This window comes from Plectropomus leopardus, chromosome 19 (genome assembly GCF_026936395.1).
Source record: "Plectropomus leopardus strain MGB_pleo_1.0 chromosome 19, ASM2693639v1, whole genome shotgun sequence".
Taxonomy (NCBI): Eukaryota; Metazoa; Chordata; class Actinopteri; order Perciformes; family Serranidae; genus Plectropomus; species Plectropomus leopardus.
In genome coordinates this window covers 16,487,924-16,501,830 of record NC_142194.1, presented here as the reverse complement: position 1 = coordinate 16,501,830, position 13,907 = coordinate 16,487,924, and the positions used below count along the sequence as shown (strand labels likewise).

Genomic DNA, 13,907 nt, shown 5'->3' with positions numbered 1-13,907 from the left:
GTCACTAACATTTGTGCCATCATATTGCAAGACACCACATGTTATATTTCAGGATGAGAGTCCTCCTTTAGACAAATTAACAGACTGGATCAGTGAAAGATAAAGAAAACATTTTAATTTCTCTGTAGGATTCTTCCCATATTGTTATCTGACACATCCAATGACAGTCTGAGCCTTCGCGTGGCAAAAACGAGCACTGTGAGAGGGAAGAAAATAGATGGAGCACAGTCACATGTAGGGATTACATCACAGCCTGTTTGGCGGCTGCAGCTTTCGTGCTCTATACTGGACAAATTATAAAGATCGTTGTCTTCATTAGGCACTTGGACATAAAAATAAAGACAGGGAAAAGGCACAGGATCAAAAATACCTACATTTCTTGGAGTTTTTTGCTCTGTCATAGGGCAAATGCAAGCCATTAGAGGGTGCCATGTGTTTACGTGGTGATATTAAGGGTTCACAGCAGTTGCATTTAAAGCTTCAGGAAGTGGACTAGATGATACTGTCTACAACAGTATAAAGAGCATTTAGTCTTAATAGAAAATCAGGACTTTGTGAATGTCAAGAAATTTACCATTTATAGATTTAGACATTTCAAACAGGTGTGATAAACGCAAAGTTGGTCTGCAAAGTTTGGCATAAGGCATGTCCTTGTTATTGTTCCTCAAAAATAGTTTGTTAGGTAACAAAGACAAAAACACAAATTAAGGTTGTGTCATGCCAAACATTTTCCACAAACTAGATGATGTTACCTTTCAAATGAAGCCTTATACATGCATTTTGGCCTTACACTTCAAATGTTATACGCTTTTTATTCTTATTATGCTGATTTGTGCTAATGACTCTAAGCCAAAAACTACAGGACATAAAAGTGTATGTTAAAAGGTTAATATCTGCTGGTGTAATAGGCCATCATGGGAAATGTGCTTTAACAAGCACTGCTTGATGGCTTTTTTTTGTATAAATGTGATGATGTACCTTTATTTGCCAGGTATCCAACAATGCATCCCTACCTCTGTTACTGCACACTGATAACAGTTAACATTCTCCAGGGTTAAAAGGTTTATTGCCAACATATAAAACACACATAGAAAACATACAAAACTCGTCACATTAAAAAATTCAAGTTTTGCCTCAGAAAAAAGCTCTTGGCCTTGTTTGCCAGTGGGCAAGTCCTCGTCTCGTAATACTTCAGTATCTCCTCTGTCTCGGGGAGAAGATGGTATTGGGGTTGCTGTCTCGTTCCCTCTCCTTCTCACGCTCCTTCTGGCTGTTTGGAGACAGAGCCTCCTCCAGCTTCTTCTCGCTCTTGAAGAGATCTCGACCCGTACGCATGATGTGCTCCTCGATTTTGCGGTGGCGCTTCATGTCTGACAGCACTTTGTCCAGCCGGGCTTCCCTTTTCACAGAGGAACGGGCTGAAGATCCTGTGAGAGGGGGGTAAAAAAAGGTCAACTAGATTCATCTTAAAACACCCAAAAAATCCCTTTCACTTTACTTTTATATTATAATGAAACCCAGCAGTAAAGAGCTGAGAGAAAATAAAACGCCTTTCATTCATTTAGTTTATGTGGTTCAAATCTCAGAAGTCATTACCTGGGGTTCTGCGTCTGTTCATGAAGGCATTTTTCGGAGTGGCTTGTGTTTGCTCTTCATCAAAGTCAAACTCAGTTGGAGTTGGAGGCCTAGGGAAAAAAACAAGGCTTTACATTGACTGCACACAAACTAAAATCCTTAGAGATCAAATAAATAAAGGGTACGCTGACCTGCATTCTCTCTCCTCTCTCTCCCTTTCCTTCGCAGCCTCCTCTTCGTCATCTCTTTCAGGTGAGGGGGTGCGTTCAGGTGTAGGGGGCCTCCTAGGGAGCGGCACAAAGTTCAGTTCCAGCATTTCCCCTTTAGAGAGGAGCTCATAGAGTCTTTTGATCTCAGCAGGAGGGGGCATCCAGTTTTTGGGGTCCTCCATTTCCTCATCGCTGTACGCAAGCTCCCATTCAGTATCCACTCCTGCGGCCTGCTTCCCCTCTTCACTGTCCACCCCTGTATCTGCCTGAGGTTCATCCTTGTGTGCGTCTTCTTCCACTGCGTCTGTGTCTCCATCTGAGAAGGCAGCAAAAATGCTTAGAAAGTCAGTTTAACAAAAGCAGAATTATAGCACTTCAGCATATTATATATAGCTTACTGTTTATAGGAGCTACAAATGAATTACTGTGACACTGAACCAAGGCTGGGTTTTGGGGCTTGATACTGTTAAGATATCGACCAAAATAATAGTACCAAGGACTACTAAAACTTCTCCAGTCAAACAATACCTGTATTCTATCCTTGTTGTATCTATATTTGAATCAAAAGACTATATGTATAGTTTTGGTCACAGCCAATCATGTGATGTAAGAATGTAATGTGTGATTGGTCCGTGACTTACAGCAACAACCTATACAATTCATGGTGTTGTGAGGGCACAGTGTTTTGACAGAGTTGTTTGTACTAGTGTTGTCAAAAATATCTATACGTAGAGTGTGAATATCTGAAACAGTTTCAATACTCGTTTTCTGCTGTATCGATACAAGGGGTGTCCCCGGCCAGAAAAAATGTAAGCATCAAACACTTAGCTTTGTCCATTCTGGTGACATTCTTATGCACCAGTTTGTGCCTTTTAGCAGCAATGTCTTTATTTTTTTCAAAGTAAAAGTCCTTTGCTATGTTGGTGTTTTTATTGCGGGAGACAAATTCACATGTTCTAAATATTGAGTGGGACATGGACCCCACACCCCCTTGATATCTAAATCTGTGTATACTGTACACAACTTACAGTACTTCATATAAAGCATCGGGTAAAACTCAAACAACTTTGAATTAACCACTTTTACGACTCTGCACAAAGATTTCTTCCTCTAATGTAAAACATTTTGTCAACTCTATGTGCTTTCAAGATGTATAGCTGCAGGTAATATGTTTACTGCTGTAATTTGCAGTTACCCTTTTCATCCTTGGTTGTTGTGTCCTCCTCTGTGGCAGCTGTCATCTCCGTGTCCTGTTGCTCTGTGTTGCTCTCCTCCTCTTTGCCTGCTGCAGGTTTCTCTGTGTCCTTCACACCCAGAGCCTCTATCCCCTCTCTCAGTGAGGTGTCTGTGGCCTCCGCCTGCATCTTCCTGCTGCTGCTGGTGAACTCTGAAGCCACAGATCTGCTGCACAGAAGGATGGATTGTGAAAACAATGCAGTTTCATGAAACTGAAAGTATGTGAGGTAAGAGTGTTTCGAAAGAGCTAAGCAAGAGTGGTTTAATGCCTCTAATGTTTAACTTGCAGCCTAACGATCACTTTCAACTTTGCTGAATGGTAGGCAGTCAACAAAAGCACTTTTAAAGCGTATTCTTGTCCTTATTTGACTTAACTAGCTAGCTAACGTCAGGCCTAACCGTCTGCTATTTGTAAACAGCAAATTAAAATTTGATAAAGATACGTGCCTTAAAATGTCATTACCGGATGTCCGGTTTGTCGTAGATCAACGATGTGGTTAAATATTAGGTCAAACTATCTTCCGCAATAAATAAAACCATCTAAGCTCTCCATGAGACTTGCTAGAGATAATACACGGTTATGCAGAGACGTAAACATAGCGCCATTTTGGACCACAGAGCTGTGTGACGACCTGCTTGGTTCTGTTGGACTGCGCATGTCCGCTGATTAAACAACGTATGGATAACCCTTCGACGGCGATAAAGGCGGACAGCAGTTGAGGTATGTGTTGTAGAGATCTACTTTTGGTACGACTTCCTGCGCAGCGCGCCGTCGCCTACGGGACTGAATACATGTCGGCAGAAATTTTAAAAAGCATATTTTGCTTCACTATTCACGTTGATTTCTCATTTATCATGTGTACACGTATTTGTGCAAACGATATCGTTGACTACTATGGTTTATGTACGATTTAATCTTTTAAGTAAGGACGCTACACGTCAAACAGGCGCCAATGTTTTAGCGATCTCTGATTGGTTCATGGTTGTTTCCGGTTTCAGCGCTCCACATTTGAAAAGGGTTCGGTTAGATTTGAGGGGGCTCGTTCGCCATTGTTAAAAGGCTGCGTCCGCAATGTTGCCAAAAGTCGCATTTGGAAAATAGAAGTTGAGAACAAGGAGTCTAAAAAATATCGGTAAGAAAAAGCGAAACATTAGTACTAACATCGATAAAGCAGAAACCTGCTAAATGTTGGTGAGTAACGGTCATTTGAGAAGCAAGACGTGACCGAGCGTTAGCTAGCTTGTTGTTAGCTGTTTGAAGCTATCGTCAACAGAGAAAAAGCGTAGCTTCTTATTGCAGTGCTTTATTTTAGGGGCTTCTCAATTTAATTTAAATTATTGTAACTATATTTGTTAATAATTTGCATTATTAATATGCATTTTTACAAAGGCAAAACGGCACTTCCACTAAGCTAACTTGGCCTATGTCATTCAGGCCTACTTTGTTAGTTTTCGCAACAATATAAAGACTGTCTGAAAAAAACTTGGTGTTCCGTTTGACCAACATCTGAACTTCTACTACCATATCATAAAACTCATTCAGACCTATTTTTGCCGTTCAAGAAATATTGTAAAAAATCAAATCAGTACTATCAGCACGACAACTGGAACTAATAATGCATACTTAAATCTTTTACACTATTGCAACTCACTTCTTACCTTTATTACAGTCAGACTAGTCGTCATTCCCATATCATCCAAATTCTTGCCTCTCCTAATTGGTTTGAAATTTTTACTTTTTATAAGGCCTTGCATGGCCAAACCCCCCCTTATATAGCAGAGATGCTGAGCCCCTATTATACTGGCTAGCCACCTCTATCATCAGTTCAAGGCCTCCTATCAATACCCCCATTCCTATTTTAACTTCAGACGTAACTGAGCTTTTTCAGTTATTGCTCCCAGGCTCTGGAAAAGCCCTCAATTTGTAATTGCAAGTGCCGAATCCGTGCCTTGCTTTAAGCAGTTCCTGAAAACTCATCTATACAGGTTGGCCTTTTTATAAAATTATACTCGAATGCCACAAGTAACTCTTGCCCATGTATTGTCCTCAGGTATATGTATGTATATATCTGTGTGTACGTGTGCTTGGATTTTTAGGTGTACATTTTATCTAAATGTGAGACTATCTATACTGTGTTTTTAAAATTGCTATATAAATAAAACATTATTATTTTTGTTTTGAGGAATTGCAACATGGCTCAGCGTGTGGCTGTACCAGATGCAGCAAACAAGAAGACAACCAGGGTTCGGGTGGCAGTTCGTCTGCGACCGTATATGGGCAAGCACGATGAGAAAAGCGAGGGGCTGTGTGTAAGAGGCCTGGACTCACAGAATCTGGAGATAATCAACTGGAGAAATGCTACAGAAACAGTCAAATACCAGTCAGTGCCATTTGTATCTTAGCACTTCACCGTTCTCATTTCTATAAAGCTTTCTTGCTAATGTCTCTTATTGTTGTCCAACAGTTTTGATGTTTTTCATGGTGAGCAAACAACACAGCAAGATGTTTTCCTCTCATCAGTAAAGCCCATTCTACCACACATACTGAATGGACAAAATGCCAGTGTGTTTGCCTATGGACCAACGGGAGCTGGTATGCAATCACAATATTCAATTTTTTACTTTGCATTTAAGATGTTTATTGAGGCATACCCAGTCTCCAGTTTTCACTTTTTTGGATGGGCTTAGGTTGTGTAAAATAACAACTTCACCAATAAAATATGCTTTGAATTATGATGTTTTGTTAAACACTCTTATTATATTTTTGTCAGAATAATTCAGTCTTAGAGTTCACTCCCTTTGTTTATGAGTTGCTCCTTTTCAGAAATGTATTTTTTTGTGTGCTAACTCACTACTTCCTCTTTCACAGGTAAAACCCACACCATGATGGGCAGTTCAGATCAGCCAGGCGTAATCCCCCGAGCTGTTCGTGCCGTCTTCAATATGGTCAAAGCTAAGGATGAGGATGAAGGATGGGACTACAGCATTGGCATGTCTTATCTGGAAATTTATAATGAGAAGGTATGAATGGTTGGCAGTGTTGTGGAACCCAGTAGTTTTATGCCGTCTGTCCACAGATAAGAAAGTGAATCAAGGTTGATGCCATTCAATCAAAATCTAAGTTGAGCCCACAGTTTGCCATTAGAGCAATTCTGTCAACATCTTTTTTGGCAGTCCATGTCTGACATTTAGCTTTAACATGGGATTAATTGAAGACGAGGACTTATGTCCTTTTTTTCATACAAGTTGCCTTAACATAAGCCATAACAACTAGGAAAAAACTGCTTTGCAATACAGTTAAGCTCTTATGTTTAGTTTCCAGATTATTTACCAAGCTCATTGCAGATCTGTAATATGTTACTTTCCTTTAGCATTTCTGGCACTGGATTTTTTTGGGGTCACCCTCCCAAATTCTGAAACCGTTCCAGATACCTGCCTTTTTTAACATGTTGCTAGTGCATCTGTACGCCTGTCATGTGTGGTTAACATGTCCCACTACAGTAGCAGTGAAGTGCTAGTGACAGATGAGAGCAAGTCAGTCACTAAACTATCACTAAGTTTAAATGTCCTGTTTGAGAAGAACTCATGATAAAATATTTTTCAATAAATCTATAAACATTTGCTTATAGAAAATAGAAATATAGCAAATATGGCACTGATTTGGATGTCAGTTACTATGGCATTTGGGTCAGCCTTAGCTGCCCTGCAGCATTAACATGTCTCTGCAACATACTGTAACATATAATATGCATGGTCAATTTAAAGTTGGTCATTTCCTGTTCTGTTGTTATTAAAAAAAGGGTAAGCTATTGAGTTCATGGGCTTTCATATGCTTTCCACCTGGAAATATTTTAATTTTAATTTTGTTGACTTGTTGAAATATAAATCATAAAATAATTAGGAAAATTTCCCATTTTTATCAATTAAAATAACCAACATTAATTCTTGATCATGTAAATCACATAAAACATTCTCCACTCACTCTCCACTTTTCCACCAAAAAATCTGTTAAAAAAAATAAAACAACATTAGTACACAGAGATCTTCAATTCGACTGCTCACGTACTGCTGTACCTGAAACCAGATCACTCTGTTCTAAGAAATAGTCACTCTCCTCAGTTTAATTTAAACCCTTTTCAAAGCTGCGCTCCCCTCCTATGTTCCTAAACTTTAATACTACTTGAATCATTTTTCTGTCGACTGTATTGCCTGTCTAATTATGTTAAAATTTCTTTGCCGTTTTTAAAGCATTTGTGGTTATTCACTTGTGGTGTTTGATATTTGACGGTGCACATCTGTCTTCTTTTTCAGGTGCTAGATCTTCTGTCACCGAGTTCCCAGGATTTGCCAATCAGAGAGGACAAGGACAAAAACATCCTCATTCCTGGTCTCACTCACACAACCATCTCCTCCTTCTCGGACTTCGACAAACACTTTGTTCCAGCCAGCCTCAATCGTACAACCGCTTCAACCAAACTCAACCAGCGCTCCAGCCGCAGCCACGCCATCCTCCTCATCAAGGTCTGATATGGCATCCTTGAGCTGCTCTGTTTTCTTCCTTGAGTCTGTTCATGGGTACCCAGTGGACGGTTAAACAGCATCTTAAACAGGTCGTGGCCTCTGAGCAGTAGGCCAGGATTTGGTAGCTGGTGCTAAAATCAATTCTCTCTTGCAACATTCCCACTAGCAACCTCTGGGCTTTCTGGGACTTTAATGGGAGAGAAACAAACTGGTGTTTGCTGTCCTTTCACTGATTTGATCCTTTTTCTGCATTCTTCTTTCCTACGATGTATGGCTGAATCCGTAATGTGTCACATTTGTCTTAAAATGCAACCCTCTTTTGTTGGCTATTATTCCTAAATCCCAATGTTTTTCAATGATCTAGGTTGTGCGGACTCAGCGTGCCCTGCCCCACAGACAACAGACAGGAAAGCTGTACTTGATAGACCTGGCCGGGTCTGAGGACAACCGTCGCACCGGCAACCAGGGCATCCGCCTAAAGGAGAGCGGCGCCATCAACCTGTCTCTCTTTACTCTCAGCAAGGTCGTGGACTCTCTTAACTCTGGCACTGCCGTCCGTGTGCCCTACAGAGACAGTAAACTGACACGGCTGCTACAGGACTCTCTGGGCGGCTCGGCACACTCGGTCATGATCACCAATATTGCACCCGAGTACAAGTACTATTTTGACACGTTCAGTGCACTCAACTTTGCCTCCAAATCCAAGCTCATCGTGAACAAACCCTTCACCTGTGAAACTGTGGCTGTGCTGCCAGGTGAGTAACACTGAGTGAGAAATGCACCCTTTTTTCACTCGGCCTTTTTTTCTTTTTTTTTTGTTTAATATTAATTGCAGTTTGAAAAACTGATAATTAAGGAATTCGTGGCAGACATACAGGACCAGCACTTAGTAAAGGTGTAACCAGGAAACTAATAAATGAGACTTAATGTTGTCAAATTCTCTCAGACAAGACGAGGAATAGATCTGGTGAATTTTTTTTAGAAAGAAATATAATGGGCTAAGAGGAAGCTCTGGCAGATTGTCATCCCAGGCCATTAGGGGGCACTTGTGTCACATCCCAGAGGATGATGACTCAAGAGTCAACAGCCTGCTGTCTCAAAACACTATGAATGTATTTAAAGAAATATTACTACCACTCAAGTTTTATGTTTAGATACATTTCCTTTGTATATAAGCGTTGTCTTAAATCATGCCATTCTCCCCTTGGCTTTAATTCTGGCACTGCAATGCAGTCTCGACTGATGCTGTGCCATCTTCATCTGAATTGCTTTACACTCCAGAGAACCCCACAAACACTGTTGCTCGAGTGCTCTGAATACTAAACTGTTAATTTCCCTTCTGCCTTCATCTCCAGTGAAGCGGGCCAGAGAAGACCACGAGGCAGGCGGCTCTGGCACCGAGCCACAGAAGAAGAGGCAGAAAGATGAGAGGAAAGCGGAGCAGGATGGTTCCTCACCTTCTGCACATTATCACAGGTGAAAGATCACACACACGTTTATTTCTTTGGCTAATCAGACTTAAGAACTGTGATGTTGGAAGAAAATACTCAGAGCCACTATGTCAAATTCAATCCACATAGCAGCGACTTAAACAAGCCATAGCCTCGAATCAGTGGGCCAAGACTTTATAATGTGTGCTGAAAGCAACTCTGTCTGCAGAGCTCCCATTGGCTGCAGCTGCTGTGTCTACTGGGATCTCTTTAGGGGAGATACAAGCAGTGCTTTCTTACCATCTGTTATCAGATGTATAAATCTGCCTGTGCTGTGAATCTCAACAACTTGTATTCATCGGCCTTTTGACTTCCGAATGCATCTCAAATCCCACTACTATACTTAACCCCAACCCCACTCCTCCTCTCTCTTGATTTGTTTGTGTGTCTCGCGCAGCCCGTCAGAAGCGTCAGTGATGGACAGGCTGTTAGCTCTGGAGAAGCTGATGATGAACTGCCAGAACAAAGACAGACTCGGCATGCTGAAAGATGTGGCCCAGTCTCGCAAGGAGATCCAGGTGAAGACGCACATCTACATAAAATCTTCAGTTTATCCACTTAGGGTGTAAGAAAATGTTGATACACCTAAGTATCACAATATTATGTGTTTTGATACTGTATTGATTCTTAAAAAACCCTGTATTTTAATTGTTTATACTTTGTTATTCTCATATTTTTTACCCAAAGAATCCCGAACGCACATTTATATATTAATTAATTAATATTTTTCTTATATTAGCAAATTGTTTCCTTAACTCAGATTGCAATGAAAGTATTGCTGTGATGTTGGATCGTACAGAGACCGTGCTAAAAACAGATCTACAGGGTTCCCACAGTCAAAACCTCTAAAAGTAAAAATGGAATTTTTCCAGTCCTGGAAAAGTCATGGAACTAGTACAAAATTATAAGTTTTGAAAAAATCATGGACATTTGATGTGTATAATAAATTGAAGTACATTAATGTAACATAACAATAAACTTTTTTTCTGTAGCTGACAGTGTAACATAGCTTTAATATACATCGACGTGCGACAACATTTTGGTTTTTTGTTGAACTTTTCATCGCGAAAGTTTCTCCATTTTCTCGAGGCGTTCTGTGTCAGCAAAATCAGTTAACCTTTATATGTTGGCTTGCTCTTTTCACGGATAGTTTTCTTGAATTTAGAATTAAAATTAGTTTCTCTTGTCTGTGTGTGATTTACAAGATGCTGATAATGTTAGATCTTTAACCTGATCGATTAACTCTTGTACAACCTTGCCTCACTCTTTGTTTTTGCAGGAGCTCAAAGAGAAGCAGAGGGAGTTTGAGAGCAAGGCCATGTTATTCAGTCAGCTGGCTGGAGAAAAGTCCAGTGGCAAACAGGAGGCTGCCTTCAAGAACAACGTGGTTCCTTTACAAAGAAAACAGACAACTGCCGCAAAAGTCAAAAAGCAGCAGGCCGTGGTCCAACCCTTACAAGGTCAGTTAGAAACTATGGATGAGTTCAAATACTGATTTGGCTGATATCCACAATGTTTTTGTTGTTGTTGTTTTTTGTTTTTGTTGTTTATTTATCCCCTATTTTGCACAGAGACAAAAAAAAACCCTTTATTTAAAAAAAGGTAACTGGAATTATGTAAGTCAGTCCTTCATTACACTATCTTTGAATGAGCAAAAATTCAGTCAAACACAATTTTGAAACAAGCTTCAATATAACCTTTCACATGAAAAACTTTTCTTTAAAACAGCTTCAAAGCTCCTTTCCTTTATGTACCATAATTTCCTCTTCAGTATCTGCTTTAATGTATGTGAAAACATTGACAGTTGAAAATATCATGAGAATGCTATAATTGAACCAATACTTTCTTTTGTTTTTGTTGTTTTGTTTTGTTTTGTTTTGTTTTTACTAAATAGAGCTTGAGCGCATCATAATGTAACTCAACACAACCTTTGAGTTCTGGCTACCAGCTGCTTACGATAACTCGCTCTCCTGATGATGTCAACAGGGATTTGTTGTTCACAATGTAGAATTATCAGGAGGGGAAAAAAGGTGCGTCCCCTGACATGTCAGTATTGAGTTTACGATGTCCTTTCGTCCCTGTGGCAGTCAGGAGAAGATCTCTGTTTGTCCTAAACGTGTTTGCTCTTGTTCTGGGAAAATGGGATGGCAGCTGAGAGACGGACTTCTGCTACTACGTAAATTGATTTCTTGGTTAGGGTTGGGAAAAAAGTTGTGTTCTTGGTGAAAAATATTCTCTCAGAAGGGGCTCTGTGGGAGAAAGCCTGCAAGGAAAACTTCTCCCATGTGCTTTTTAGCCTGCGCAATATTGTTGTAACTCAACAAAACGACATCTTATTTACTTATTTACTTATTTTAGCAGATGATCAGGCGAATATCAGCTGATAAATCTGTGCATCAACAGTTTCATCTAATGGAAATTAATCACTACATGTGTCAGATTCTAGTGTGTTTTGAATTTCCCTTGAAAGAGGAAGTGTTATTTTAAAAAAAAATATTTTTCCTGTTGTGTAATCCTCTGTTGTTCACGTTTCCCAAAAGAGTTGTCACTCACTTATTCTATCATGTTGAATCACTGGAGGTATTGCTGAGCCGCAATGTGATACAGGAGCTCAGTCTACAATATAGGAGCCAGAAAATGTATCCAATGATGATGAGAAAGGACTTATTTTTAAACCGCTCAGCAGCTTGGGGATTGACACGGATACCTTGATACCTGTCTCACACATTTGGCTTTGAAACAGCACTAGACCCCAAACACCATATTGAAACTTTCAATGCAGATTTGTTGCACATCCTTCCTTGTTGAGAACATTTTTATTGCCAACAGATATGTTTCCAATGTTTAGCACCAAAAGAATTGAACGTTATTTTCTCTGTGGTTTCCTCCCCACCAGTGTCCCAGCTCCAGCCTCTTCAGCAGCTTGCAGTCGTCAAGAAACCGTCCGTCTGCGTCAAGAAGAAAGAGAGGAAGCTTTCAGACCAGGTTGAGGTCAGCATCCGAGCCTCCACTCTGCTGCGCTTAGCTTGACACGTCTGCAGAATTGCAAGCATCAGATACAAGCTGACGTGGTGCATTAGGTTCAATTTGTTTTTTGTCTCGACAGACGCTGCAAGAGCTCAAATTTATTAGGTCAATATTAACCTCCTGTCCAGACCAATGTGGATGAATAAATCTCGACAGTTCAAAAAGATGTCCATGTACATTTTCTGTAATTATTTTAAATGCCAATTCTGAATGTAGTCTTTTTTTATATAACGTTATACTGCATCTACCTCTTCTCTCTCTCAGCCTCCAGATGGCAAAGAGAACATAATGGAGAATGCCTGGGAGTCCCAACTTGACAACTCTGTGCTGGAGCACTCCAGACAGAAAATCCTGAACGTTCTCAATAACGGCTCCCTCAAAGAGCTGAAAGGTTTGCAGCAGATCGGCGACAAAAAGGCAAAGCTCATCCTGGGCTGGAGGGAGATCCATGGTCACTTCGTAAAGGTTAGTAGAGAAAATGTGGAGCTCTCATCCAGTTTTATTGCTCAACAACTCATCTTTAGTGTTTGTCTGACTTCAGCTCATTTATTGTGGTGACTTTATTGATTCGTTTGGGTTTTTTTTTTTGCAGTTGGAAGATCTGCTAAAAGTTGAGGGAATGACAGACAAGAGATTTTCCTCCTTTATGAAGGTAAGCCAAGTTTTAAGAGAAACATTCGTCTAAACTGAAAAAATCTCAACAACTATTCAATGAATTGCCATTTCAAATCTGATCTTGTTGATCCTGACTTTAGCAAGGGACTTCTTGAGATTAAAATCTAAAGCAAAATGTATCAAGCTATGTTATTAGATAGTTTGCTGTAAAATCTGGCTCAGCACGGTGATGGAGTGCCATCATCAGGACCACACCCGGCCATTAAGTGCTGCAAGTGATGTGCATGCTTTTCCAAAATGGGAAATTTTATCATGAGCCCTTGAAAAGTCACGGAAAAGTAATGATTTTTTTTCCCCATGACATTTGTGGGAATCCTGTTTAAAGCTCTGAAGCCACTAACGTCACCGTAGACGCCTCATACAAATACGTGTAAGATGGTGGCCAGTCTTTACACATTTTAGTGCAGCTTTTACGAATTATTTTGCCTTTTAGCTGAAAGTATTGATACTTTTAAACATAAACAAAAATCATTCATTTTAGCTTGGCATTTATGTAGTGTCTTACTATCAACATTTTATGTTTTCTTTTTTTCACTTATTCCATTTTTTAAGATCTGTTTCTTTTTAAAGGTCCATTTTTGTTTATTTCATATGTTGTTTTGTGTCTTCAATCAAACTGTAAAGCACTTTGAATTGTATTTGATTTGCTTTAAAGGTGCTATATAAATAACATTTGTTTTATTTCCCCAATGCTAATAACCATTTCTCTTTTTTTTTCAGGCAAACATCCTGAGTGCCATGGGAAAGTGATTTTTCTTATTTTGTTATTTTTATTTTTTTTAATTTACCGTTGTCTAATGTATATGATGTCTATCTCTGGAGCTTTTAATTGTCCTTTATGCAGTTTCATGGTGTTTTTGTAGTTACGATTGCGTTCCAGTTGGTGGCGCACCACTGCTTTTTAATAAATGTCTCACGTGTCATCTTATGTTTGTTTATTTTATGATTATAAATAAATCCGATGGTCACTTTAAAAATAAAGGGCAAAGTGTTCCCTTAATCTCCTCTCACATTAATCGCCATCTCAAGGGGTAGTTGTCGCCTATTTCCAGTTTGAAAACCTAATTGGGTTAATTTGTGAACTCTTGTCCTCTGCGAGGCGAAGGCACGAGGACACATGTAATCGCCGCTGATGTGATGCAGCATCAGAGGATATTCAGTGTGAGAAGCTGTT

At 39.8% G+C, this 13,907-nt stretch overlaps 2 protein-coding genes across 3 annotated transcripts; one reads left to right on the top strand and one right to left on the bottom strand.

The window, feature by feature from the left end:
- Positions 1-1,044: 1,044 nt before the first annotated feature.
- pagr1 (PAXIP1 associated glutamate-rich protein 1) lies at positions 1,045-3,148 on the bottom strand. The gene is made up of 4 exons (XM_042508335.2): positions 2,980-3,148; positions 1,767-2,100; positions 1,597-1,685; positions 1,045-1,427 (listed from the first exon to the last, which is right to left on the bottom strand). Exons 1-4 carry the CDS (start codon positions 3,146-3,148, stop codon positions 1,192-1,194), a joined length of 828 nt encoding a protein of 275 aa, XP_042364269.2. The 3' UTR covers positions 1,045-1,191.
- kif22 (kinesin family member 22) lies at positions 3,108-13,656 on the top strand. 2 transcript variants are annotated; one of them, XM_042508334.2, is made up of 13 exons: positions 3,108-3,247; positions 5,204-5,401; positions 5,486-5,613; positions 5,890-6,041; positions 7,332-7,541; positions 7,906-8,296; positions 8,897-9,017; positions 9,429-9,549; positions 10,311-10,491; positions 11,928-12,022; positions 12,323-12,523; positions 12,651-12,710; positions 13,454-13,656. In XM_042508334.2, the coding sequence occupies exons 2-13, from the start codon at positions 5,214-5,216 to the stop codon at positions 13,481-13,483; spliced, it is 1,878 nt and encodes a 625-aa protein (XP_042364268.2). In that variant the 5' UTR covers positions 3,108-3,247; positions 5,204-5,213; the 3' UTR covers positions 13,484-13,656. The 2 variants fall into 2 exon arrangements, with proteins under 2 accessions (XP_042364268.2, XP_042364267.2); XM_042508333.2 differs by lacking the exon at positions 3,108-3,247 and adding an exon at positions 3,994-4,153.
- Positions 13,657-13,907: the final 251 nt, after the last annotated feature.